Raw genomic sequence first — 26,592 nt, 5'->3', positions numbered from 1 at the left:
GACATCTCAGTATGTAAGACGGAATGTTAAATGTGATGAAATCTTTACTTGATCTTTAAAATAGGGAACCTGAATATCTGTACGGAACATGTAGTCCGATTTACAACCCTTCATTTAGCAATGGTTCAAAGTTACGATTGCACATAAAAAAGTGACTTACAACCAGTCATTGCATTTAATAGCTATCACAGCATCCCCAGCGGTGGTGGGATTCAAAATTTTTTACTACAGGTTCTGTGGGCGTGGCTTGGGCATGGCATGGCTTGGTGGGCGTGGCAGGGGAAGGATACTGTAAAATCCCCATTCCCTCTCCACCCCACTAACCTGCTTTCCAGATCTGTTCTCCTGTGCAGGGCAACCAAAGAAGACCCAGCCGATCATCTGGGACTTGGGAGGCAGAGAATAGATGGGGACGGGGCTAGAACTGGTCAGAACCTGCTAAATACTATCTCTGATCCCCAGGTCATGTGATCAGAATTTGGGTTCTTGGCAACTGGCAAGTATTTATGACAATTACAGCAATCCAGGGTCACATGTTCACCATTTGTGATCTTCCCAGCTGACTTCCAACAAGGAAAATCAGGAGGAAGGCAGACGGTGCAACTTAATAACTAGGATGATTCTCTTAACAACCGTGGCAAAAAAGGTCACAAAATTGAGCACAATTCACTTAACTGCCATACAGTATTTAGCAATGGAAGTTCCAGTCTCAATTGTAGTTGTAAGCTGAGGACTACTTATATATGCCTTTTGACTGGTAGTGTTAAGAACTTTCTGTCTCTATGGAAGTGTCAGTGTTAAATTAGAACTGGAACTCTTGTCAGCTCTCATGGCCACAGCTCCCAGAATTCCTGTGCCTCATAATTCTACAAGACCTAAATACATTCATTTGCCGATTGCCAAAATTATAGGTGAATAGCAACTAGCATTGTAACTGGCACATCGCCGGATGTGGTTATGGAATAGCATTCAGATTGCTTGCCTTCATAATTGCTTCTGGACTTCTTCCTTGAAATTGAAAAAAATAAAATAAAACTGACTTTATAGTCATGTGGAAAAAAAGTACATCCTCTGTGAGTTCTGTAGTTTTATATATCAGGACAGAGTAAGAATCATCCTGTCCTTAGCAGTTCTTAAAAGTAGGTAAATGCAACTTCATTTGAACAACAACACATGACATATTACACCATGTCATTTATTTTACAAAAAGAAAGCCCAAATGGAGAAGCCATGTGTGGAAAAACCAAGTACACCTTATGATTCAATAGCTTGTAGAGCCACCTTTAGCAGCAATAATTTGAAGTAATCCTTTTTTGTATGATATTATCAATCTCTCACATCTCTGGATGGATTTTGGCCCACTCACTCTTACAACATTGCTTCAGTTCGTTGAGGTTTGTGGGCATTTATGCACTAACTCTCCTGAGATCCCACCACAGCATTTTAGTTGGATTGACTTTGACTGGGTCATTGCAACACCTTGATTTATTTTTTTCAGCCATTCAGTTGTAGATTTGCTGGTGTGCTTGGGGTCATTGTCCTGTTGCATGACCCAATGTCAGCCGCACTTTAGCTGTTGGACAGGTGGCCTCACATTTGACTCTAGAACACTTTGCTATACAGTAGAGTTCATGGTTGACTCAATGACTGCAAGGGCCCAAGTACTGTGGTTGCAAACAAGCCCAAATCGTCACCCCTTCATCACCATGCTTGATGGTTGGTATGAGATGTTGGTGCTAATATGCTGTGTTCGGTTTTCATCATATGTGGCACTGATCATTATGGCCAAACATCTCCACTTTGGTCTTGTCTGTCAGAGGACAGTGTTCTAGAAGTCTTGTGATCAATCAGAATAGAGCTGGAAGGGACTTTGGAGGTCTTCTAGTCCAGCCCTCTGCTCATGCAGTAGACTCTAAACCAGGGGTGGGCAAACTACGGCCCGCGGGCCACATCCGGCCCGTTGGTCTGTCCAATGCGGCCCGCCCCTGAAAAAAAATCGCTGCCATTGGTCTGTCCAATCCGGCCCGCCCCTGAAAAAAAATCGCTGGGCGTGGCGTATTGCCCTGTGCCGCGTGGCCCCCAAAGCTGCAAAACAGTGCGGAGTGATCTAGGGGTAAGAAAGAAAAGAAATTTGCAAAGGCCTCAGCTGGGAGTTCGAAATCACCTTCGAGTGCTACCTCTCCGAAGGTGAGTCCCCGCCGATCCCCCCTTTTTTTCCGGGGCTTCCAGGCTTAAACTTTGCAAAGGCAAAGCTTGCAGGCTGGAGCGTCTTCCTGCCGAGGAGCGGGAAGGGTTCCACCCGACGGGCGGGGCGGGCTGCTTGGAGCCACCTAAAGCTAGGCCGCTGCTGGTAGAGCCTTGCCCTGCCTTGGTGCCCCATTTCCCGGCTCGGCGGTCCTGCTCGGGCGGCACTTTAAAAGCCTGCTCCCAGCACCTGAGCAACTTCCCAGCAACTTTCCACTTCGTTTTAACTCGCGGGCGCTCGCGCCTGGCCCCGAGCCGCGGCGGGCGGAGGGGAAGCCCGGCGGGCAGGCGGGCTGCTTGGAGGAGGCGACCCGGCGGTGCTCCAGGCTTCACCTCCGCCGTGCGGCTCGGGCGAGGCGCGAGCGCCCGCGAGTTAAAACGAAGCCGAAAGTTGCTGGGAAGTTGCTCGATTTCGGGCTTCAGGCTTAAACTTTGCAAAGGCAAAGTTTGCAGGCTGGAGCATCTTCCCGCCGAGGAGCGGGAAGGGTTCCGCCCGGCAGGCGGGGCGGGCTGCTTGGAGCGGGCTGCCATGTGGCTCGGGCGAGGCGAGCACCCGAGACTTAAAACGAAGCCGAAAGTTGCTGGGAAGTTGCTCGGATTTCCGGGGCTTCCTGGCTTAAACTTTGCAAAGGCAAAGTTTGCAGGCTGGAGCGTCTTCCCGCCGAGGAGCGGGAAGGGTTCCGCCCGGCAGGCGGGCGGGATGCTTGGAGCAGGCTGCCGTGCGGCTCGGGGCAGGCGCGAGCGCCCGCGAGTTAAAACGAAGCCGAAAGTTGCTGGGAAGTTGCTCGGATTTCCAGGGCTTCCAGGCTTAAACTTTGCTCGGGCGGCACTTTAAAAGCCTGCTCCCAGCACCGAGCAACTTCCCAGCAACTTTCGGCTTCCTTTTAACTCGCAGGCGCCGCGCCTGGCCCCGAGCCGCACGGCGGAAGGGAAGCCCGGCGGGCGGGCGGGCAGGCTGCTTGGAGGAGGCTCCGGGCTTCCCCTCCGCCAGGCACGAGCGCCTGTGAGTTAAAAGGAAGCCGAAAGTTGCTGGGAAGTTGCTTGGGTTTCCGGGGTTTCCAGGCTTAAACTTTGCAAAGGCAAAGTTTGCAGGCTGGAGCGTCTTCCCGCCGAGGAGCAGGAAGGGTTCCACCCGGCGAGCGGGCGGGCTGCTTAAACTTTGCTCGGGTGGCACTTTAAAAGCCTGCTCCCAGCACCCGAGCAACTTCCCAGCAACTTTCGGCTTCCTTTAACTCGCGGGCGCTCGCGCCTGGCCTCAAGCCGCCGGGCGGAGGGAAGCCCGGCGGGCGGGCGGGCGGGCGGGCTGCTTGGAGGAGGCTCCGGGCTTCCCTCCGCCAGGCACGAGCGCCTGCGAGTTAAAAGGAAGCCGAAAGTTGCTGGGAAGTTGCTTGGGTTTCCGGGCTTCCAGGCTTAAACTTTGCAAAGGCAAAGTTTGCAGGCTAGAGCGTCTTCCCGCCGAGGAGCAGGAAGGATTCGCCCAGCGGGTGGGCGGGCTGCTTAAACTTTGCTCGGGCGGCACTTTAAAAGCCTGCTCCCAGCACCCGAGCAACTTCCCAGCAACTTTCGGCTTCCTTTTAAGTCGCGGGCGCTCGTGCCTGGCCCCGAGCCGCGCGGCAGAGGAAGCCCGGTGGGCGGGCAGGCTGCTTGGAGGAGGCGACCGGCGGTGCTCCGGCAGAAGCAACAGGCAGTTTCGCCCGGGCTCCGCTCAGGTGTCCGGCTGGGGCTGTCAGGAGTTGCTACCGCCGGCGGAGCTCCGTGCGGCTCAAGTCCCGCATTGCCTTGGGAAGGAAAAGGCAAAACCAGGAGCCGCTGAGCCTGAGCCTCCGGTGCCGCTGCTCCCGTTGCAAAGCACCGCCGCAGCTCTTCCTTTTTGCCTTTCCCTTCCCGAGGCAACGTGGGACTGGAGCCGCGCGGAGCCGCGCCGGCGGTAGCAACTCCTGACTCAGGGGGCCTCCGAGGGGAGGGGAAGGAGGAGAAGAGGGGGGGAAGGGGGGGCGATTCCCAAAAAATCTTGTGCTGACCCGGCCCGTCTGTCAAATTTTAAAAGTCAATGCGGCCCCCGAGCCAAAAAGTTTGCCCACCCCTGCTCTAAACTATTTCAGACAGGTGACTGTCCAGTCTTTTCTTAAAAACCTCCAGTGATGAATCACACACAACTTCTGGGGGCAAGCAGTTCCACTGGTTAATTGTTCTCACTGTTGGAAGTTTTTCCTTAATTCCATGTTGCTTCTCTCCTTTATTAGTTTCCTTCCATTGTTTCTTGCCTTGCCTTCTGATGCTTTGGAAAATAAATTGACCCCCTTATCTTTATGGCAGCCCCTCAAATACAAAAATACTGCTATCATATCACCCCTAGATCTTCTTTTCTCTAGATAAACCATACCCAATTCAAGCAGCCATTCTTCATACGTTTTAGTCTCCAGGGCTTTAATCGTCTTAGTTGCTCTTCTTCGCAATTTTTCCAAAGTCTCAACATCTTTTTTGTAATGTGGTGACCAAAACTGGATGCGATATTCCAAGTATGATCTTACTAAGGATTTATAAAGTGGTACTAACACTTCACATGATTTTGATTCTGTGCCTCTGTTTATACAACCAAGGATTATACTAGCTTTTTTGGTTGCTGCCACACACTGCTAGCTCATATTTAAGTGATCATCCACTAGGACTCCAAGGTCCCTCTCACAGTTACTGTTTTAGAACCAGGTTTCACCTAATCTGCATTTGTACCTTTGGTTTTCCTTCCTAGGTGTGAAACATTTGCATATTACATTTGTTTGGGTGAATGGTGCTGTCATGAACTTTAACATATAACATGCTAACTGATGCCTGTAAAGTCTGAGCTGTAACTCTTGGATTTTTTGCAATTTCTCTCAGCATTCTACAGTCTGAGTATGTTGAGATTTCCACTCCTAGGAAAGTTGGCAACTGTGTTGAATGTTTTCCACTTGTTAATAATCTTCCTCACTCTAGAATGATGGGCTTTAAATTGTTTAGAAATGGCCTTATAGCCCTTCCCAGGCACCAACAATTGCTTCTCTAAGATTATTGTTGATGTCTTTATTCTTTGGCATTGTGTTAACACACACTTCATTGCTGGAGACCAGCAAACGCCTAAAACTTTTACTTTTATAGAGTAGTCATACTTGCTGATGATCAATTGATCAAGGATGCTTGATTAGCAGTACCTGTTAGCTACCTAGTCTCTTCATACTTATGGAAGCAGTAAAGATGCACTAAGATTTTCACACACGGCTTCTCCATTTTAACATTTTTTTTGTCCAATAAATGATGACATGGTATAATGTGTCATGTGTTGTTGTTCATCACAGGTTGTATTTGCCTACTATTAAGAACTGCTAAGGACCAGATGATTTTTACTATGTTCTGTGGTTTTATATACATAAAATCACAGAACTCAAAGAAGATGCACTTACTTTTTCACATGACTGTAGGTTTTGACGTTTAAAATGATTTTGTCATTATAAAAAATGCCTTGAAATGTTGTGAAATGTAAAGCAAAAGATGGATGTTGTATTATTTTTGTAATATATTGCGCTGAAGAAAGTCAAATCATTACTGTTTTCTCTTTTTGCACTTTTCTTTTTCTCTTTTTCTAACTTTTGTTTCTTCTATATTTTTTATCTTATGAAGGAACTTACTAAAAAGTATTAATCGGAATGCTTGCATTCGTGCATAGTGATTGCTCTGAGGTTTTAAGTCATGAAGGTGATGTGGTTTGGGTGTGGACTTTCAGGCTTTATTTAAACGTTGTATCTGAAGAAGGGCAATTTTTACTAAACTGCTATGGGATGAAGCTCCATAATTGATTCTGTGGTATTTTACATATCTGGGGGGAGATACAGTTATGCAAGAAATCTACATGCATGAAATGGAAGAATGCTGGGTGCATTTTAGTCCCACTGGAGTTGAATGTGATTATGGTTAGTGTAATAAAAATAGAGATAAAGAGAACTACAACTTACGAAGCCTTTTCAGTTATTTTTTCCTCAGTGGTGTACAGTACTAAATCTTTTTATAGAAACTGTGGCTTTGGTCTAAATTTGTGCCTGGCAGCTGTACATGGTTATCAAAAACAGCTTAAATGCCATATTTCAAACATTACTATGCTATTTAAGGGTAAATAAAATTACTGGTGATTATAAGGATCATAGTCAAGTTAGGTTTGAACACTTGAATAAATATTCAATCAATTAATGTTGAACATTGTTGAACTACCCCCCTCTCCACCAAAAAAGCTTAAAGCTGTAATTAAAGAGATAATTCATACATTTGTGTTTATTACATTTGTGTTTTTTACAGTAAGCTGCAGGTCTGGACAGTTTGTGACAGTTTGTTGCTGACTTATAATTCCCATCAGCCACTGCCAGCATTAGCTGGATAGCAGCTAATAGTCTTTTCACTGTTAGGAAAGTATGAGAAATCATGTTGGTTTATATTTTAATGCAAGTAGTTCTAATTGCTCAAATCAGAATGTGAAATGCAGTTACCCTCCCCCCCCCCCAGTTTTATAATTTTAATCACAAAAAACGCATAAGTGACAGCAGTGGTTTTCAACCTCAGCAACTTTAAGCTATGTAGACTTCAACTCTCAAAATTCCCCAGCTAGCCATGCTTAAAGTCGCTGAGGTTGAAAAACACTGCACTATGGGAATCTGCCCCTGTCCCTTCCAAGATAGATAGGCTGATATTAAGAGGGGGGCGATTCGTGTATGTGTGCATTGGGGTATTTGGGAATCCAAGCAAGTTCTGAACAGCAGTAAGAATTACACAGTGTATGGTTATCTTTTAACCATTTTCTATTGTTGGAAGAAATATCCGTCTGGTTCAGTTCCAAATGGGGAGAAAGACACTGGAAACATGGAGGCTGATTGGAAAGATGGTTTAATGGAGCAGAACCATCAAGCACATGGTTCTGGTGCAGTTGAACACATGGAGTGGAAAGTGAGGGTTATTTATACCAGTGGGCCGGGGACCACTGGTGGTCCGCAAGAAAATTGTGGTGGTCCGCAGAGAAATGTCACCCCCAAAGCACCACCACCCGAAAGCAATTAATCCAGGCTGTGCGGGAACACAAGGCTGCGCTGCCCACATGGCCCGCAGGAACACAAGGCTTGCGTCACTTGCATTGCGAACAACACAAGGTAGTGAGGCGAGGGGGGAAAGGGTGGGGGGGAACTCGCCCCACTCATCCCAAGTGCCTGGCCTGTCCACCGGGCTGCTTCTTTCTGTTTCTTTCTTCTGCTTTTGGCTGTACGCAAGGAAAGCAGCAAAAGTCTTTCTTCCTCTCCCCCAAACTCTTCCAGAAAGGAGTCTTTGGGACCCTGCAAGGCATCCTGCTCCAAGAGGCTGCGCCGGCAAAGACTCATTTCTGGCAAAGTTTGTGGGAGAGAAAGAAAGACTTCTGCTGCTTTCCTTGCATGAATCCAAAACTCTCTCTCTCCTGAGAACGGAGCTGGAGATGGTATCCTGTGATCCCAAATAAATAATGATAAATCGGTAGGAAAACGGGGTGGGGAATTTTCCTGCAGATTTTTTTTTTTTTTGAGATTTTCCCAGGGTCTCTGGTCCGCGGGATTTAAAATTATGAGTTTGGTGGTCCCTGAGGTCCAAAAGGTTGGCAACCCCTGATTTATACCCTCTCTTGGGCCTTGCTCTTGAGCTTCCTGTTCCTGTGGCAAGGGTATGTATTCTATTGGCTGCTGTCAGACTCCCATGGGACTGGGGGCAGGGAGCTGAAGCTCTGAGTTTCTATCTTTAGAAATGTGTTTCTCCTTTAGGGAAAATATAATATTCTGCCTTTTTAATATTTCCTAAAATATTTCATTCTTCCAAGAGGGGCGGGCATTAACTTTCTATACTATATATTTATCAGTCAGAAGAACGTATTCTCATCTGATCCTCCAAAACACGGATGTCAAAATCAATTGCATCACATGATGTCATGTGATATATCGCAACATTTTTTGCCTTTGTGGAGCTGGGGTAGGCGTGGCCTGCATGTGATATATCCAGTCTGCGGGCTGCTAGTTTGACACATCTGCTCCAAAACAATTTAGCGGGCTGAGAAGGATTAAGATTAATAGATGTTAAGGTAAGATAACCTTTATTATCATTTTTTACTGTGAGCACACTGGGCCACATTAAAAATGAAATTCTGTTGCCTGCTCTCAAAACAAAGTATATATCTACCCATACACGTACATAACACACGCATACACATTATATATACCCTGTGGAGCCTATTCAAGGGTCGCTTATATTCTATGTCCTAGATAGAAGGAAAAGCGGTGGCTCAATGGCTAAGATGCTGAGCTTGTCGATCGGAAAGGTCGGCAGTTTGGCGGTTCGAATCCCTAGCACCACGTAACAGTGTGAGCTCCCATTATATTTGTCTCAGCTTCTGCCAACCTAGCAGTTCGAAAGCATGTAAAAGTGCAAGTAGAAAAATAGGGACCACCTTGGTGGGAAGGTAACAGTGTTCCACGCGTCTTTGGCGTTTAGTCACGCCAGCCACATGAGCATGGAGATGTCTTCAGACAGCACTGGCTCTTCGGCTTTGTAATGGAGATGAGCACTGCCCCCTAGAGCCAGAAACGACTAGCACGTATGTGCGAGGGGAACCTTTACCTTTACCTAGATCAGGGGTGTCCAACCTTGGCAACTTTAAGACTTGTGGACTTCAACTCCCAGAATTCCTCAGCCAGCAAAGCTGGCTGAGGAATTCTGGGAGTTGAAGTCCACAAGTCTTAAAGTTGCCAAGGTTGGACACCCCTGACCTAGATAGAAGGAAGTAAACTACCAATCATCTTTTCTGCCATCCTCACCACTCTCTTGGTAATGCTTCCAAACAGTAATGCAATATGACAGGATGCTCTCAATCATCCCTCTATAGAGGAACAGGGAAGGAAGATGTACTCTTATCGTGCGATGCAAAAAAAATGCAGGCCCTGTTGTGCTTGCTTCACCAGTGTCTCACTTTTGAGTGACCAAGCTAGCCTATTTATTAGCTGCAAACCTAGAAACGTGACGCTGCTAACCACCTCCACAGTTGAATCATGAATACACAGAAGTGTGGCTGTGCTTGAATTTTCTGAAATCAGTAATGTTCTCTCTCTACTCTCTAATAGGCAAAAGATTTGTTAGCGCAGTAACCAAAATTATTAAAAGATAGACATGGAAGGAAAGATTTTTCAGCCTAAAAAAGGGGGTAAGAGAACCAATTCGGGGTTGTGGTTAAGGTGCTGGCCTAGAAAACAGGAGATTGTGAGTTCTAGTCCTGCCTTAGGCAAGAAAGTCAGCTGACGAATTTGGGCCAGTCAATCTCTCAGCCCAATCCACCTTATAGGTTGTGGGAACAATAGAAGGAAGGAGAATTAGGTATGTTTGCTGCCTGAGGTTATATATAAAGACAGTTGGTATAATTATCTAATAACAGTACGACTTCTAATATTTTAAGCATCAGAGTCTAGGGCATATTGCTTCATTTCTGAAATGGGACACTTTTTCCCTCTGTGAGACTAAATATTAAATTGATAGACCACATTTACAACAATATAAATCAATATAAAGAAGTCTTTTTTTCCTTCCAAATAGAGATCAAACATTTAACTTGACCAAAAAATATGTAAGAAAGTCAGTTGGATGTAGAGGTTAAAGTATCAGGCTAGAAACCCAGGAGACTTTAAGTTCTAGTCCTGCTTAGGCATGAAAGCTGGCCGGGTGACTTTGAGCCAGTCACTCTTCCATCAGCCCTGGGAAGCAGGCAAGGGCAAACCATTTCTGAAAATCTTGCCAAAAAAAACTGTGGAGTAGTCCAGGCACTTTCCAGGAATCAACACCAACTCACAAGGCAGGTACAAAAAAAACATTACCTTATAAATTCCTGTAAAAGATTGAAGTATTTTTGTTCAACCATATTAGCATATAGTATTACTAGTAAATAATTGTTGCAATCGTTATACTTCAAAGAATAGGGTAAACTGGAATTCTCAAATTTTACTATCTCCTACTAGCTTTGAAAATAATGTAACCCCACCCCCACCCCCGAATGCAGTCAGGATAAATATGAATGTTCCTTTCAGTCAAGTTTGATTTTTGGTGACATTCCCATAGCTTTTTTTTCCTGCAAAAAATGGAACTCATTTACCATTGCCAGGACTGTCTTTTGCTAGGAATTTTGTTGACTTTTCTGTCTAGACTGAAGTTCTGGCTTTTCCTGCTCATCTCCCATCCAAGTTCTAATCAGTCCAACCCTGTGTAATTTTTCTAAGATCAGCTAAGTAAATGATAGGAAATTACTTTTTTTTTTCTTTTTTGTTGGTGGTGGGTATGCATTAGGCACAGCAGCTGGAACTAGAAAGGGTTCTTTCTTTTGCTGGTGGAGACCCTCAAATAGATCGAAAAGAGACATTAGATGCAGGTAAGAGAGAGAGACACCACCATACCCTTATATACACATTGCCAAAGCAGCATTTTGCATAGCAACAGAATTATCTCCACAAAAACAGCAATATGGGGATAAGCAAACAAGAGGCAGATTTTAAACCTGTGTTAAGAAATGAACTTCTGTATTACCAATGAACTGATCAGTTGAATTCTAGCATCCTGAAAGAAAGAAATCTATGAATATAGACCGAATGAATAAATCAGTTTGAATGAATGAGTGAATGAATCAGTTTGCAGGAAAAATTACTCGAATGACGTACTTTTGAAGTCATGTTTATTGAATTTATATAGCTACCATACACTGTATGATTCTCAGGAGCTCGCAAAGTGTTAAAAACGATACAAAAACACCAAAAATATATATAAAACAATGAAAACAATATGAACCATAAAACAATATCACAAAATAAAATATATCTTTTATTTTTCACAGATTATTCCAAAGATGTATTGACCATCATTAGTCATAAGTAAATTATGTTAAACGATAGGAGTTAAAATCAGGACTTCTTGGAACACTCTCATTTCACTTCCAGAGTTGGCAAATGAAGTTGCAGAAGCCAGTGCTACACTTTTACATAGTATTTTGAGGTAAAAAAACAAAACACACACACACACACACACACACAAAAGGTCTAAAATTGGCTTTTTGCAGTATTGCAAACAAAACTCACATTCCATACCCACAAACAAAAGTACCTTAGAAAAATGCAAATAATACATATCCCGGGTAGCCCTACTCACATCTCTTTTATCTTCCTACTCTTTTGCTTCTCCAATAAACATTAAAGGCAGCTTTGGGTTACCTGAAAATTGCTAACTTCGTTTGAAAATTTTATTGATTTCATTTTCAGTAATGCACTTGTGATAACCATGGCAACTTAAGAGTTCTGCTGTACCTTCTGTTTGCTGATAATTTGTCCCAAAATCTTAGTTTAATTATCCTGAGCTTACATATGTAAATTGGTATCCATGCTTTCATGTGTTGGGAAAAAAACAATTACAATCTCTTTTTTTCTTTTTATATAGACACATACTAAGCATTAAATATGTTAAAATTCATCTCTGCAATTCTATAACATGGCAGCAGCAATCATCTTGCAGATCGGACTGTTTCCCAGTATTCCATGTTTGACTATTGGACAAGTGTCTTTCTAAAGCCAGCATGTTCTATGCTGGTACAATTCATTGTTTGTGCACAAAACATCACTCTTTTTTTTTTTTCCATAAAGCAACACTGACGTAGCACCATCCACCCATGGTAGCTAAAATGCAGGACAGTTTCTTTAAAAAAAACTATTGAGCATCTTTCTCTGAAGAGAAGAGTAAAATGAGTACAGTTTGTGCTTGCAGATGTTTCTAGCAGATAACAAGTTGGATCACCACTGCAGTGCCATATCTGCTTTGCTCCAGACATATTTGCCTCCTCGCTTCAAAAACATATTTTCATCAAAGCCACTGCATTGTATAGCACTTTTTACTCCTACATCCAGGATTGACCGAGAAGGCTCTTTCCGGCCATTTATGCAGTTGAGAAAACGCATCTGGGAAAAACGCAAAGAAAAGAATTATAGCAGAAGAGAATTAACATCTGGGTTCAGCTGTTCTGCCAAACAACCAAATCGCTTGAAGTTAGTGCCTAACTCCAATCCTGCAAATGACTTCACATAATTATATACATGTAAATGCTATTAATAATTAAGGCTCTGAATGATACCAAAAACCATAATGTATTTTGTTTTAAGCTCATGTGTAAAGATTTCACAAGTAACAGATCATAATTGCGAAACAACAAAAACAGCAACACAGACCAAACTGTCTGAAAAGTCTTTCCAGAAACCTTCTATACTGAAATTTAGAGGAGTCTATAGTTTCCCAGGCCAAAATACATATGTTTGTAGGTATCAATCAATTTGGTCTTGGCAAAAACTAATACCTCAGTCACAATGTTGACTGCACAAATCGTGATCTCAAGACAAACTGCAAAAATGATTAAAAGAAGAGTTTCACCTGGAGATACAGACTCCCACCAAAACAGTGGAGTTAGGCTGAATCAATGTATACTCCAGAATTGTAGAAAGAAATGGATTTATTTGAACTTCAGAATTTGCTTCAACCTAGCAGTTCCTTGTAACCAGGAATTAAAGATGGCTATCAAAGGACTCAGAGAAATCCTTAGATAAGTAGTATCTCGATATTGTACCAATTGTCTGAATGTTTCCCTTTTCCCCTTTTCTTTTGGCTTATTTATCTCAACATCTCAATTAAAGTGCCTGAGTTTTAAGTATGACCATAAAATGTAAAGTTGTACTGCACATATGTGCACTGCTCTACTTTTGTAAACACTATAGAATGCACTTTTATTGTGGGCTGCACTGAATGCAATGGATTTTTTATTTAATGGACTTGGGGGGGTGATAGTAGGAAAAGAATCTATTTTAAATTAAAGAATATATTGAGGGGTCCTTGGTGCTCTCTGACATTGGTTGTTTTCTTGCAGATATTTCATTAAAAGATTAGGTAAAATCATCAGTGCTAGAAAATAACTACCCAACCTAGATAATATCATCAGTGCTAGACTAGTGCTGATGATATTATCTAGCTTGGGTAATGAAATGTCTACAGGAAAACAACCAAGCTCAGAGATCACCAAGGATCCCTAATTTCAACCCTGAGCTACACATTTTCTCCTTTATTGAAAGAATATGTTATTCACAGCAACACTATCGTACAAGTGATGTAAACGACATTATTGCATCACATTTATGACCTTGCCCAAATGATATAAAATGATGTAAACACAATGGAAATTTTCATCTGTTGTATCCAAAATGTATGGCTCTACAGTCCATCAAATCAGGTTTTCACCATACAAGGGAGACTTATACCTGAAAACTAATATTTTATTAGTTCTGTTTATAATACTAAACTGTGATATGCTTCACTGAGTTCAGGGGATTTTACTTCCAAGAAGTATAAGTTGCGATCCCCCGACGGCAAGGACTGAAATAAAGCTTTTGATTTCAGAAACAGGAAAAATATTTTCAAAATATAGAGCAAATAAAATGACAAACCAAATGACTTACATATTCATCCAGAATTAAGTAGGAATCTCTCATCTGTGAAAAGATGGAAAAGCAACAACTTTAATTTATCATAATGTGTAACTATATATTTAGATATATTTAGAGAGCGACGCATAAAAGCCAGCTGGATGACTTCGTCAGTCTCTCCTAGCCCAACCTACCTCACAGGTAGAAGAAAATAGGAGAATGGTGTGCAGGATGTGTTTGCCGTCTTGCATTATTTATAAAGTAATAAAGGTGGGATAAAAATGTAATGCATAAATTTAAAAAAATAGCAGATTTCATTTACAGGTAGTCCTCAACTTATGACTACAATTGAGCCCAAAATTTCTGTTGTTAAGACATTTGTTAAGTGAGATTTGCCCCATTTTATGACCTTTCTGGCCTCAGTTATTAAGTGAAACACTGCAATTGATAAATTAGTAATCTGGTTGTTGAGTGAATCTGGCTTTCCCATTGACTTTGCTTGTCAGAAGGTTGCAAAAGGTGATCTCATAACCTTGGGACACAGCAATCATCATAAGTGTGAACCAGTTGCCAAGCATCTGAATTTTGATCGCATGATCATAGGATGCTTCAAAGGTTGTAACTGAAAAATGGTCATAAGTCACTTTTTTTAGTGCTGTTGTAACTTTGAAGGACCACTAAATGAACCGTTTTAAGTTGAGGACTACCTGTATGTGCTTGATATAGCTTACAGTATTTTTTTTTTATTTTGAGCTACTGTTTCAAGATAGTCCTTAATATAGTGTGCAAATTAAAGGCTACCTGTGCCTAGAGAATTAAATTAAATTAGCAGAGAGCCTACCATGGAAATCTGATGTGACATAATATCATTTTGTGCTATGATTTCCCACACCTATAACTACTATACTTCTAGCCATAGAATTATGATGATTTAAGCAAGTTCCTCAAAAGAAGAACACGGCAAAACTCAACATTTAAACATGCAATTGTTCACATCATATAAAAAGAAGAGTGTAGAGCTTTGGAAAGAGTATAGCTATTCTTAATTTATGACCACAGTTGAGCTCAGAGTCTTGGTCATCAAGTAAAGCTGTCATGAAGTGAGACATCATAAAACTGCTTCATCAATGACTCAATCCTTGTGCATCTAACTGTGATCATTTAGTGAGAGACTGGGTCATTAAGTGTACAGAGTCCAAGATAAAGAACGGAGGGGTCCTGGGTGGGGAGGAGGCCCACTCAGGATCTCAAAATCCTCCCTGTCAAAATCCAAACAGAGCCGTGGTAGTGCAGGTAGTTAGGACACGGTTGTCAACCCTCGCAACAGCGAGCCTCCAGCGGGGCGTCTCAGGGTTGCCATTCAGGGCGAGTGGGGAAGGCTTGCAGGGAGAGTGAAACAGTAGACTCATGGTGTGGGAGGCTTATGGCAAAGAAGAAGCTGGTCAACGATCAGCTGGGGATCAGAGCAGTGATCGGAGGCCCACAATGTGTTTAAAGCTCCCCTGACAAGCCAGCGGTCTGACAATTAGCTGGAGGGCGGAGCGCATGGCTGGAGAGCAGGCTGGCAACAGAAGAAAGGTCTAGGCCCAACAGAAGATTCCAGGCCTCTCAAGAAGTACAGCATCTGTGTGGGTGGGGCAGGTGCACGGGGGGGGGGGCAGGGTTAAATTGGCGGGAAAACAGCAGAGGTTATTGCTGCCTTTGGTTGCTATGTGCCAATGTTTCCAGGCCTTCAGGAATTAAAAGCAGTTAATTGAACCTTTTATTTCTTATTCTTGGTACTGGAGAATTGGATCAGTGACAGCAGTATTACGGTTGTAATTAAGCAGGTGACTGAAGGGACGTGGTGGCTCAATGCCTAAGACACTGAGCTTGTCAATCAGAAAGTCAGCAGTTCAGCAGTTTGAATCCCTAGCACCGCGTAACGGGGTGAGCTCCCATTACTTGTCCCAGTGTCAGTTTGGAAGCCGTATTAGTATCAGAAGCTTCCACGCTGCCATATTCCTGCGCCTGGGAAAGTAGGAGGGGGGAATTGTAGAGTGTTGGTAGTTAGACATAATAGCATTCTTCTCTTTGGTCCTAGCAGTTCGAAAGCACATACAAAATGCAAGTAGAAAAATAGGGACCACTTTGGTGGGAAGGTAACAGCGCTCTGTGTGCCTTTGGCACTTAAGTCATGCCGGCCACATGACCATGGAGACATCTTTGGACAGTGCTGACTCTTCAGTTTAGAAATGGAGATGAGCACCACCCCCTAGTGCCAGAAACGACCAGTGAATCACTATAGTTATTAAATGAACTAATTGCCTACACTAGATTTTTTTTCTAGGAAATTGGAAGTAAATGCTAGTTTCTGGCAAAAAAAAAAAAAGTCATAATTGGCAGTCATCTGACTGTAGGATCAGGGCTGTCTTAACAGCATTATGGACCCCGGGCAAAGCAGTATTTTGGGGCCCCTACAACAACTACTCACAGGAATAAAAATGTAAATGGTCGATAAAATTAAACATATATTTGCATGTATTAATAAAAAATGCAGTAAAATGTAATAAATATGTTTCTGTATTTATATGATACAAGGTGCATTGAACATATACAGATTAGTATGGGGCTCCTAAACTTGTGGAGCCCGCAGGCAAGTCCCATCAGGCCCATGTGTTAGACAGCCCTGTGTAAGATGCAGGCAGAAATAAGGGCCCTTTGTGATATGTGGGGCAGTAATCAAACTTTGAATTAAGATTGAAAGTATTTTTTGGGTTCATTATAACTTCAAACATTAAGTGACCAGTCATAAATCAAGGACTATCTGTATAATAAATAACGCAAGGCAGCAAACATACCTAATACTGCTACCTCTGTTTAATCTAATGAGTTATAAAAGAACAAATATTTTTTAAAAATATAATCCAAACAGCGGGGAGGGAGAGAGAACTCAAAGGATGGGAAAAGAGTTGTTTTCATTCCTTTAACAAGACTAAATGAAACAAACTGAGATCCTAGAAAAGTTAAATTCTGTTGAACCCAACAATAATTTGTGGTTTTGCAAAAAAAATTCCGCATGAATGTCCCTATTGAGACTATTCACTATCAACAGTTATGTGATGCATTAGAATATTATTACTGTATCATGGTACAGTAATAGTTTTACACATTATTATAGTGGCCCAGTGCTAAAGAAATGATTAAGTCATGACTGTTAATTTCTGATGAAACTGCTTGCAACAGTATTAATAAGAAATGTGCAGCAATTCCACTTGGTATAGCACTGGGCATCTAGATTCCCAACAGTACAGATCCAAAATGCTAAGGAGGCATAAACTACAAGCATTCTAACAAATCTCCATAAAGAAAAGCTTTCTTGTAGCGAAAGAAAAAAAGAACCTGGATAATTGCATTTTGCTGTAAGCCATCAGCATTAGGACTTCTAATGCCAAATAATAAATATATTGCTTTCAAAGGGTATGAACAATCAGCATAATTACCTTTTGATTAGATTCAGGGACTAAGCAAGGGAGATCTTTATGACGGTGCACAAATCGTTCAAAATCTTCATCATTGATGATGAATCTTTCAGCTTCTCTCAGAGATTCTTCTCCTGTATTTTCTCCTTCGATGAGCAAGCACTGAAATATCTAGAAAGCATCAAGTGTACGATTAAGAGAGAATTCTTGCTGGTCACAATTACCATGCAATAGAACAATACTACCAAAGAAAATTTAATAAAAGCTTTTATTTCTGTAAATCGGATGTCTGGCAGCATATACACGCATTATACTTTATGGGTAATTTGCAATTATATCCATAGTCAAAAGACTGGTGAAAACTTCAGCTTCTGGATTTTGTGCTTGAGATGGAAGAAAATAAAACTTTGATTTTGAGTTTTGCTGATTGGATAAGTTTTCTGTTATAGAAATGGCTAATGCATATTAAGTATGTAAAAATAAAAGATTGAGGCTGAAATATTAGCATTTTAGTCTACTGTGCTAAAAGGAATCAGAAGCCAATGCTTTCATTTCATTTTCTACCTTTAACCTACATATCTTTTTTCCCTCTTTCATTTTTTATTTCTATTTTCTTTTGTATTTTATAACTCAATAAGCTTAATAAAATTATTAAAAAACATTGGTGAAAATTATTGGTTAGAGCAGTCTTTCTCCCGATACAGGGTTTATCTTTCTGCTTAATCAAATATTCACATTAAAGTTATCAAATACTGTAGCAATAACTATATTAAGCCACAGGCAAAGCTAATTTGGGTGGGCATTCTGTTTCATAGGGTGGTCAGCTGTTACACTCCCCTCTGAGATGACCGTATTAAGATCAGAGGTTTATATTCGGAAGGTCAGGTGTTAAAAAAACATTTAAAATTTTGAGTTTCAGGTAGAACTCCATTTTGGTGACAATATAGATCAGAAAAGAAAAAGACAGACAAATAAGTTATGTTATATTTGGAATAAGTAAATATGCCCACATATGTTCAGCAAAGTATGAAAAAAAATGGTTTTGAAAAGACGCAGATCCTTATAGTCAACTAACTTACTGCCATCTAATGGATGCTGAAGACATTGTGATATACACAAAATGAATGGAGACTTCTAAAGATCCTTTGCCAAAATGTCAGAGGCAAATAGCCCTTAAATGCGAAATAGGTTAAAAATTTCTTATTTTAGGACTCTGCGGATTGCAGCAGTCAAGATATCATAGATCAACACCATCACTATAGTTTTGATAATGGTTTATATTAACCTAAGTTGTAGCCATTGAATAAAAATGGTTGGCAGTAAATTGATGTCTAGTGATAAATTCCCAAGTGATCTACAGCAGATTCTGACTCTTTTAGCAACAGTAACCATAAAATTATTTCCTTCATCAGGCCAAATTATAAACCTGAAAAGTAGAATGAAGAATGCTGAGAATGATAAAAAAAAAATGAATGGATGGGTGTGTCTACGTATATATCCATATGCGTGTCCTTAGGTTCTTTTGAAGAAACTGCTGGATTCCAAATCCTTTAATTTAAATTATGTTTCTTTGCATCAAGTCCAGATTCCTTGAAGAGATTGAAGTTAACTTTTCCAAGAGGCAAAAAAAAAAAAAAAATGGACAGGGTAATGGCAAAAAATGAACCAGGTCCATGCCACACCCACATGGGCAGCTTTTTTAGAATATGAAGGAGTTGTTTTCTTTGTTTTAAAAATATTTTAGGGCTCCTACCCGTTATAGCCAATATTTCCCACAACACAATACTAAAAGTTATATTATTTTCTGCTCTTACCTTCCAGCGGACAGGATTTAGAGCTTTGATTTTCTCATTCATGTCTTCTTCCACATTGAAACGATTGATCACAGAATTTATCTTGAAAGCAACGTTGTATTTTTGGCACCACATCTTCAGTTTTTCAAGATTTTCAACATGATTTTTCTTCCCTTGCCCACGGCCAATTAAAACATTGACTTCTTCATTGAAGCTATCACAAGATACGGCAAGAATATCTAGATATTCCCCTAAAGCAGAAAGAGTTCACTAGTATTTAATACCATCAGCTAATTGTCATCTAAATTTATCAAATACTAGGTGAAATAACCATTACCTTGATTATAAACATAACCATAACGTATTATGCTATGTTTAAACTGCTGGCTTACTGAGAATTATAATAGAACATAACATAAAAATTAAAACTCTCCTTCTTTTACCACTTCAGGTGTCAAGGGAACCAGAAATATTAACATGATTTATTTGAAATTACCCTGTTACAAAGAAATGCTTGTTATTTATATGTCAGTAAACCAAACTTTAGAATATGGAAACCAAAATTAAGATGGAAGGTAACATGTTGATGGTAAACCCAAAAATCTTCAATTGACAAAAGTAACCACTGTCAAAATACTAAAGGGAAGAAATTATAAAACAACATTTGTTGGGTTAGATTCAGTCTGTTATGTGAATCCAGCAGTGGCTAGAAGTCATAATTCATGGCTGAACATGCTGTGCAAACCTTGTGCGAACCTAGTGAAGGTCTTGGAATGGTATAAGCACAGAATTCTCAGAATAGAGAGATACAGATGTGAGATTATGCCATGCCCTCCTGTAGGTAATTTTAAATGATTTCTGCCACCCCCACATTAGAGGGTAGTATATCATTCCGAGAGCTTCTATATATTCTCCTTGCAAGTGATCAATACCAAGATATGAACAGGTCCTAAAATCTAATGTCTTAAATATAATCATCTAAAGTGCAAAGGTCTCGGAGTTCAGATTTTAGTAGAGGGTTTGAACCCGACATAATAATTTCTGGCTACTAATGTTTGCCAATTTCTTAACAGAATGAAACTGGCCATGTGATGCTTCCTGGTAGTCAGTGTCATTGTGAAAGTAGTGAGTGATGAATGAACAAACAAACTTTTAGAAATTTCTTTGGAAGCTACCTAATTCCAAGTTATACAATTGGTCTATTCAGCTCAGTACAATATTGATTGTAGTAACTGAAAGCAGCTCTCCCGATTTTGGAACCTCAGATTTTCCAGGGACAAGAAAATGCTTTTTTTGGCTGACCTAACCTGGGCTCTCTTACGAAACAAATATCCTATCTCTGAGCTATTATCTTTCCCCCATATTGCTAGCAATAACACTTATATTAAGCACTGTACATTAAGCAGAATGAAAACCAGGTGAAAAGCAACTGTTTTAAGAGCCTCATTTTGTTATTGATTTTTCTAGGGATGGACAAATTTCAAAAACTAAAATAATCATTTTGCCACCCCTACTGGAAAGATTTTTGCTCTGCTGCCAAGTCTAACCCAGAGCATTTTATTGGAACCACACAGCGTACCAATTCAAAATGCCAGCCAGTGAGCTGTGCTCCTACCAGGATATTCCATTCAATGTTTCATCCACTCTTTCACATCAGACAGAGAAATCTCTTTGCTCATTAAATTGGGTTGGTTGGGAATATCCTAGTTGTAATCTTTTTTTAACATTCTCATTAACTCTTTAGATTTTACCATGGCCACTGATATCTGCCTTTTGCAGATAACATACTCTTCTACCATATATGGTAACAAGGGGATGGGTGAATAATGAAGTTTGTTTATTACTATTTTATGAGGTTTTGGACAATCATTCTCTTTTTGATGGCTACATTCCTTTTATTCTTTCCTCCAGTTAACCAGCACAACAGATGTATTATGAGCCAGGGTGGCACAGTGGTTTGAATGCAGTAGTGCAGGCTATTTCTGCTGACTACCGGCCACCAGAAGTTCGTCAGTTCGAGTCTCACCAGCTCAAGGTTGACTCAACCTTCCATTCTACTGAAGTTGGTAAAATGAGGATCCAGATTGTTGGGGGGCAATATGCTGTAAATTGCTTAGAGAGGGCTATAAAGCACTGCGAAGTGGTATACAAGTCTAAGCACTATTGTTATTATGTAGAAGAGCTGATTATAATTTATCTTATCCAGAGGTGGTATTCAGCAAGTTCTGACCAGTTCTAAAGAACCAGTGGCGGAAATTTTGAGTAGTTCGGAGAACCGGCCAATACCACCTCTGACTGGAGATTTTACAGTATCCTTCCCCTGCCCCACCCACCAAACCACGCTCACAGAACCGGTAGTAAAAAAAATTGAATCGCACCACTGTTCTTACCATAATATTTGAACCATCTCTCCTTAACCATACTACCATTGGTCACAATGCTAACACTTGGCAACTTTAGCTCCTCCTTGCAAAATTGGACCAGCTTCCCGACAAACTTGCCTCGCTCATGCAGAAACGGTTCACCACCCGAGAAGTTTATTTTCTCCATACCTGGGATGTGCCAGAGAGAAGAAGAAAGTGATAGGAACATTCAAGAAGTGCACCTACTGCAAGAGCAATTATAAACAGTAATTTTAAAAAATCAACGAGATTGTATAAACTATTTTTTCTCTTACACATCAACATAGAATGTCAAATTGGATGGTTTACATAGCTCAGTATCATTAATATGCTGTTTTCCTCACCACAAACCCCCTTTAAATATCTTTTGTGGCCATGAACCGTGGCCACGGACCTCCCTCAAGACTTAACTCAAAATTTAAATCATAACATTTTTTTCAAGCCTTCATGGACCCCTGTGACAACATCATTGTCCCCCAGGGCTCCACGAATCACAGGTTGAGAACCAGTGATGTAGAGTTTAAATGGGGCATTTTCTCAACTCAACCAAAAGATCCCAGACATTAGAGGGTGAAGCCACTGGCATGCCAAGTGTGTGTCCCATCACTGAGCTTATCTCATGTATCTCTTGCTGCCTTAAGGACTCTATCCATTTTTCCTGAATGATATCAATGTCTCCTGGCTCCCAAATGTATCACGACACACAATGGGAAGAAGAAAAATTCAACAAAATCTGGAACATAAACGCAAAATTCAGTAGATCACAGTTGTTAAAAATTCCAGAGGATCAAAAGGTGCAAAGTATATGTAAAAATAGCCATTAAATTATGTGGAGCTTTATTTTCAGTAGTTATGGAGAATAAATAAAAGCAAAGGCTTCCTTGAGTCAATTCCTCATGACTTAATGAAACAAACCAAATGTTAAAAAGTTATGATATTTATGTATCATATCATAAATACCAAGCGGATCTAAGTTATATTAAAGTAAGCAAAATATCTTTACAATCCTTAAGGCATGTTACAACTTTTGAGCAATCTTAATGTTTGGAAATTGAAAGATAAAAAATTGGACACACCCTAAAATATGCATGCAAGCTTGCATGCATATGGCTTGCATGCATATTTTAGGGTGTGTCCAATTTTTGGTATATGGGCTGTGTGTGTGTGTGTGTGTGTGTGTGTGTGTGTGTGTGTGTGTGCACACGTGCATGCGCCTTCAAGTCATTATTGACTTCTAGCACTGCTTGGACTAGTTCCTGCAGTTTTCTTGGTATGGTTTTCCAGAAGTAGTTTGACATTTCCTCATTTCTAAGGCTGAGTGGGAGTGACTGGCCCAGATCACCCAGCTAATTTGTGCCCACACGGAGTTTACAACTCATGGTCTCCTAGTTTCTACCCTGGTGCCTTAACCACTGCATCAAATTGGCTGTCATAAGAGCATTCTCAGGTACTTTTCTTGATTACAATTTGGACGGCATTATTATGGTTCGTCGCAATCAGCCCAATGTTTACAACTGGTTTGGCATTTTTGTCCATTTACCAAGCCCTCCCCTAGGACATGGGATAGTTAGATGTTTGATGGTGTTCACTGTATCACTGCAGGATGTAAGCTGTTCAAAGTAAAGTTGCTTTTTGCAATTGACCGGTGGTAATTTTGTTAATGCTGATGGCTGGAGCAGTCAAACTGGAGCAAGTGGTGCTCCAGTTGTTTTTGGGATTGTACCCAGATTGTACCTCCAGTTGTTTTGTACCCTGTTGGTGCCACCTTTGCTTTCTTTTGCCTCAGTTGTATTATTTCTATTTGCAGATCTTTGTATTTTGTGATTTTTCTCCAGATCTTTCTCTTCTATTCTGCTGTCTCTATGTACTGCAAAGCCACTATCCAGACTTGGTTTTTCTTATCAAAAATGTTGTACGACAGGTATGTTTGAATTCTAAACTCCCAGAGCATTTTAGCCTTTTTCGTTTCTATTATATCTATTTTGTGGTCCCACCAGTTCTTGCTTGCAGACAAAGGTAGTTCTTGCAGATCTTCCAATACACCAGTCACTAGTTTGTCATGCTGTTGTCTGTGCTATCTTCTTACAACAGCTTACCAGATGGTCTGCTCTCTCTTCAGCTTCTTTCCAGAGGCAGCATTTGCTGTCTTCGTTGCTATCTTCACAATTCCGGCTTTGAATGTATTTTTCTCAAGGCTTGACCTTATACAGCCAGAATTAACTCCTCAGTCTGTTTCTTCAATTTTTGTGCTCTTAGCCATTGCTATTCTTGTTCTTATCTGCTTTGCCTACTACTTTTTTATGTATTGACCATGTAATACTTTGCCTTGCCACGTCTCTTTTCTATTCTTCATGTCTCTTCTATTCTTCATTTGGTCTTTCTTGTAGGCCAGTTTAGTCTCTCCAGTACTTAGTAACCCTTCATAGAATACTAGCTTCAGGGCATCTTTTTCACTCCCCTTCAGATCTTCTTCTACCGGTAATGCTTCTTTTCCCTTCTTCAGCTATCTGGTGTACTTACAACCTAACTCACCAGCCTATTTTCCTTGGTAAGTAAACTCTGTGAACGTTGCTCTGTGGATGAAGGGCATGACTCATTGTCACTTGTCTTTCTGGGTAGGGCTTTTAATTCTGATTGAGTCCAAGATCATAATTATTTCTATGCTTTTTGTCCTGCCTTTATGTGTGTGTGTGTGTGTGTGTGTAAGTTCAATGCAGCAAACATACTTAATATTCCTAGTTCTAGTTTTCCCTACAACAACCATCCTGTGAAGTAGGGTGGACTAAGTTTGCCACTGCTTTTTTTTCTGGGATCTTTCTGACTCCCTGACTGAAGCCTATAGCTTTAAAATATCCTGGTGATCTGCTGCCAATTATAAGACAATCCTTAGGGTTTCATTCATTCATTTTGCACATCAACCAAATTTCATTGATTGATTGATTGATTTTTATTTACTTTGCACATCAACCAAGGTCAGCTAAGTGGTGGACTAATGAGAATTCTGTAGTTATTAAGTACAGTAAATGAAATCTGGGTGTCCAATAGTTAAGTAAGGTTTTCTGTTTCACAGTTGTTTATGCCTGTTAAGAATTGTGTGAAATGCAGAAGCAGTCATACCCCAGCCCAGCCTACTTTAATACTAGAAAAGCAACAAAAGATCTGGTAAACCTTTGAAATTTAGCAAATATAGTCCAAGCAAAATCTCTTTTGTTTTTTCAGCAAAAGTTGCCGCTATCCTTTATTAAACTGACCCAGTATGGTAAGTATTTCAGAGACTTTCTGCACTGGTCCTCTGTAATACTCTCAAGGAAATCTTGCAAATCCGGCACCACAGCTGTGGGCCAGGGGTGTAAAATGCTTGCATTCCGGCATCTATTTTACATGGCTTACATTGTCAGAATTGTTCTGTACCCCCAGGGTTTTAAAAACTGAATTATGGCTAACTGGTCTCATTAACCAATTGATTAATAATCAATCCCTAGGGAGACTGTGAATTCTAGTCCCACCTTAGGCATGAAAGCTGACTGGGGGATTTTGGACCAGTCACTCTATCTCAGCCTAACTTCCTCCTCCTGGTTGTTGTGTGGAAAATAGGAATGTGGAAAAGGTGTGTCTATGGAGATTCTCCATCATCCAGGTCATAGAGGTCCCAAAGGTGCTTTTTCAAGAGGCAATGGGACTTTCTGGTTTTTCTTTGAGGACATTTTGCTTCTCATTCAAGAAGCTTCTTCAGCTCCATCCAGTAAGAGCTCCATCCAGTAAGAGCTGAAGAAACTTCTTGGATGAGTAGCGAAACGTCTTCAAAGAAAAACCAGAAAGTCCAGTTGCCTCTTAGAAAAAAGCACCTTTGGGTGTGTTGGATAAGTTCCTCACCTCGAGCTATTTACAAAAATAATAAAGGCAGGATAAAAAAAATCTAATAAATAAATATATATTCAAATATTCACTGAATATTGAAAAAAATATTCAAAAGGCAGCATTAACATCATTGGCAAGGAGGAGGAGGAGGAGAAGAAGGAGAAGGAGGAGAAGGAGGAGAAGGAAGAAGACAAAGACGAAGACGAAGGAGAAGAAGAAGAAGAAGAAGAAGAAGAAGAAGAAGAAGAAGAAGAAGAAGAAGAAGAAGAAGAAGAAGAAGAAGAAGAAGAAGAAGAAGAAAGAAGCGGTCAAGAAAATAAAAAATGCATCTTAAACTTTCATCTAGCAGTTTGGTATCCCAGAAGCGTGAAGCAAAGATAGAGGCGATCTGGTGCTTTCCCACGATATTTCAAATGAAAAGATGCGAACCGAACCCCACCGATAAGAGCCGGAACTCTTCCGCCACTAGTTTAACCCCCAGCCCCTCCGTAGCTTCCCGGAGCCGGCAAGGGGAAAGGGTCACTTACCGGCCTCTTGGAGCAACCGGAGCCCCCTCTTAGCCTCTTGCAGCGGAAGGACGAAAGAAGTCTTGGCGGTGTGGAAGCAGAAGCCGCACTTGTAGTTGCACTGGCGGGTGAAGTGGTAGTTGACGCTGAGCGGCACCGGCGGGGGAACGGCGCCCGGTTTCGGAGCTGAGCTCGGGGAGACTTTGCGGCGGACCGGGCCCCAAAGGCAGAGGAGGGCCAGCCGGCTCCAGAGAGCCGCCAGAGCTTGGAGCAGGAGACGGAGGAGCTGGCGGGGAGGCAGGTGCATGGTGCCTTCTTCGCGCGTCTGCTTCGGGTTTGCGGCGCTCGAGAGGAGAGCGCGGCTTTTGAACGGGCACATAGCGGCGCGCATGTGATCCCCGCTGGACTGACCCAAGTTTCGGTTTCCTTTACGTAGAAATTGCTCGGTGTCGTTCAAGGTGGCAGACTCGCCTTTGGTATGTGTGTGTGTGTGTGAGTGTGGGTGGGTGGCAGCGTTTTTTTAGGACTTGGATCAGACTGTCGCTTGGCAGGGTGAACGGGGTGCGAAATGGGTGCTTCAAAGGAAAGTGGATGTTGCGTGGCGATTTCACACAGGTTTCACGCGCCACGAGACCCTCCCCGCAATTCTTCTCCTAAGTAAGACGGCAGAGTGGATGGGTTCCTCGAAGGACCGAGGCGAGACGGTCATAGGTATTTGCAATGCGGAGGACGAGTAGAGTTTACACTTGGCTATTCTCGCATCCCATCCTGGTCGTTGCCTGCTCAAGAGTTCTTACGCGTGGGTA

The 26,592-nt window shown here is 41.5% G+C and overlaps 1 protein-coding gene across 1 annotated transcript; it reads right to left on the bottom strand.

Moving 5' to 3' along the window:
* Positions 1-10,970: 10,970 nt before the first annotated feature.
* Positions 10,971-26,190, bottom strand: RSAD2 (radical S-adenosyl methionine domain containing 2). Its single transcript, XM_026674287.2, has 6 exons — positions 25,808-26,190; positions 21,411-21,572; positions 19,042-19,271; positions 17,249-17,398; positions 13,800-13,832; positions 10,971-12,257 (listed from the first exon to the last, which is right to left on the bottom strand). The coding sequence occupies exons 1-6, from the start codon at positions 26,175-26,177 to the stop codon at positions 12,093-12,095; spliced, it is 1,110 nt and encodes a 369-aa protein (XP_026530072.2). The 5' UTR covers positions 26,178-26,190; the 3' UTR covers positions 10,971-12,092.
* Between the last annotated feature and the right edge of the window lie 402 nt (positions 26,191-26,592).

The sequence above is a fragment of the Notechis scutatus genome, chromosome 1, assembly GCF_049901735.1.
Source record: "Notechis scutatus isolate UNSWTSFEM ecotype Mainland chromosome 1, rNotScu1.2, whole genome shotgun sequence".
Lineage (NCBI taxonomy): Eukaryota > Metazoa > Chordata > Lepidosauria > Squamata > Elapidae > Notechis > Notechis scutatus.
This window is presented reverse-complemented; position numbering and strand designations above follow the sequence as displayed.

Bases quoted from the DNA above. Each gene is read 5' to 3' on its own strand.
- RSAD2 (XM_026674287.2), bottom strand. From the start codon at position 26,177: ATGCGCGCCGCTATGTGCCCGTTCAAAAGCCGCGCTCTCCTCTCGAGC. The intron at 19,272-21,410 runs GTAAGAACAGTG...TTTCTGCTTTAG, and splicing joins GAGATGGTTCAAATATTATG to GGGAATATCTAGATATTCTT. The intron at 13,833-17,248 runs GTAATTATGCTG...ATCTTTTCACAG, and splicing joins TCCCTGAATCTAATCAAAAG to ATGAGAGATTCCTACTTAAT.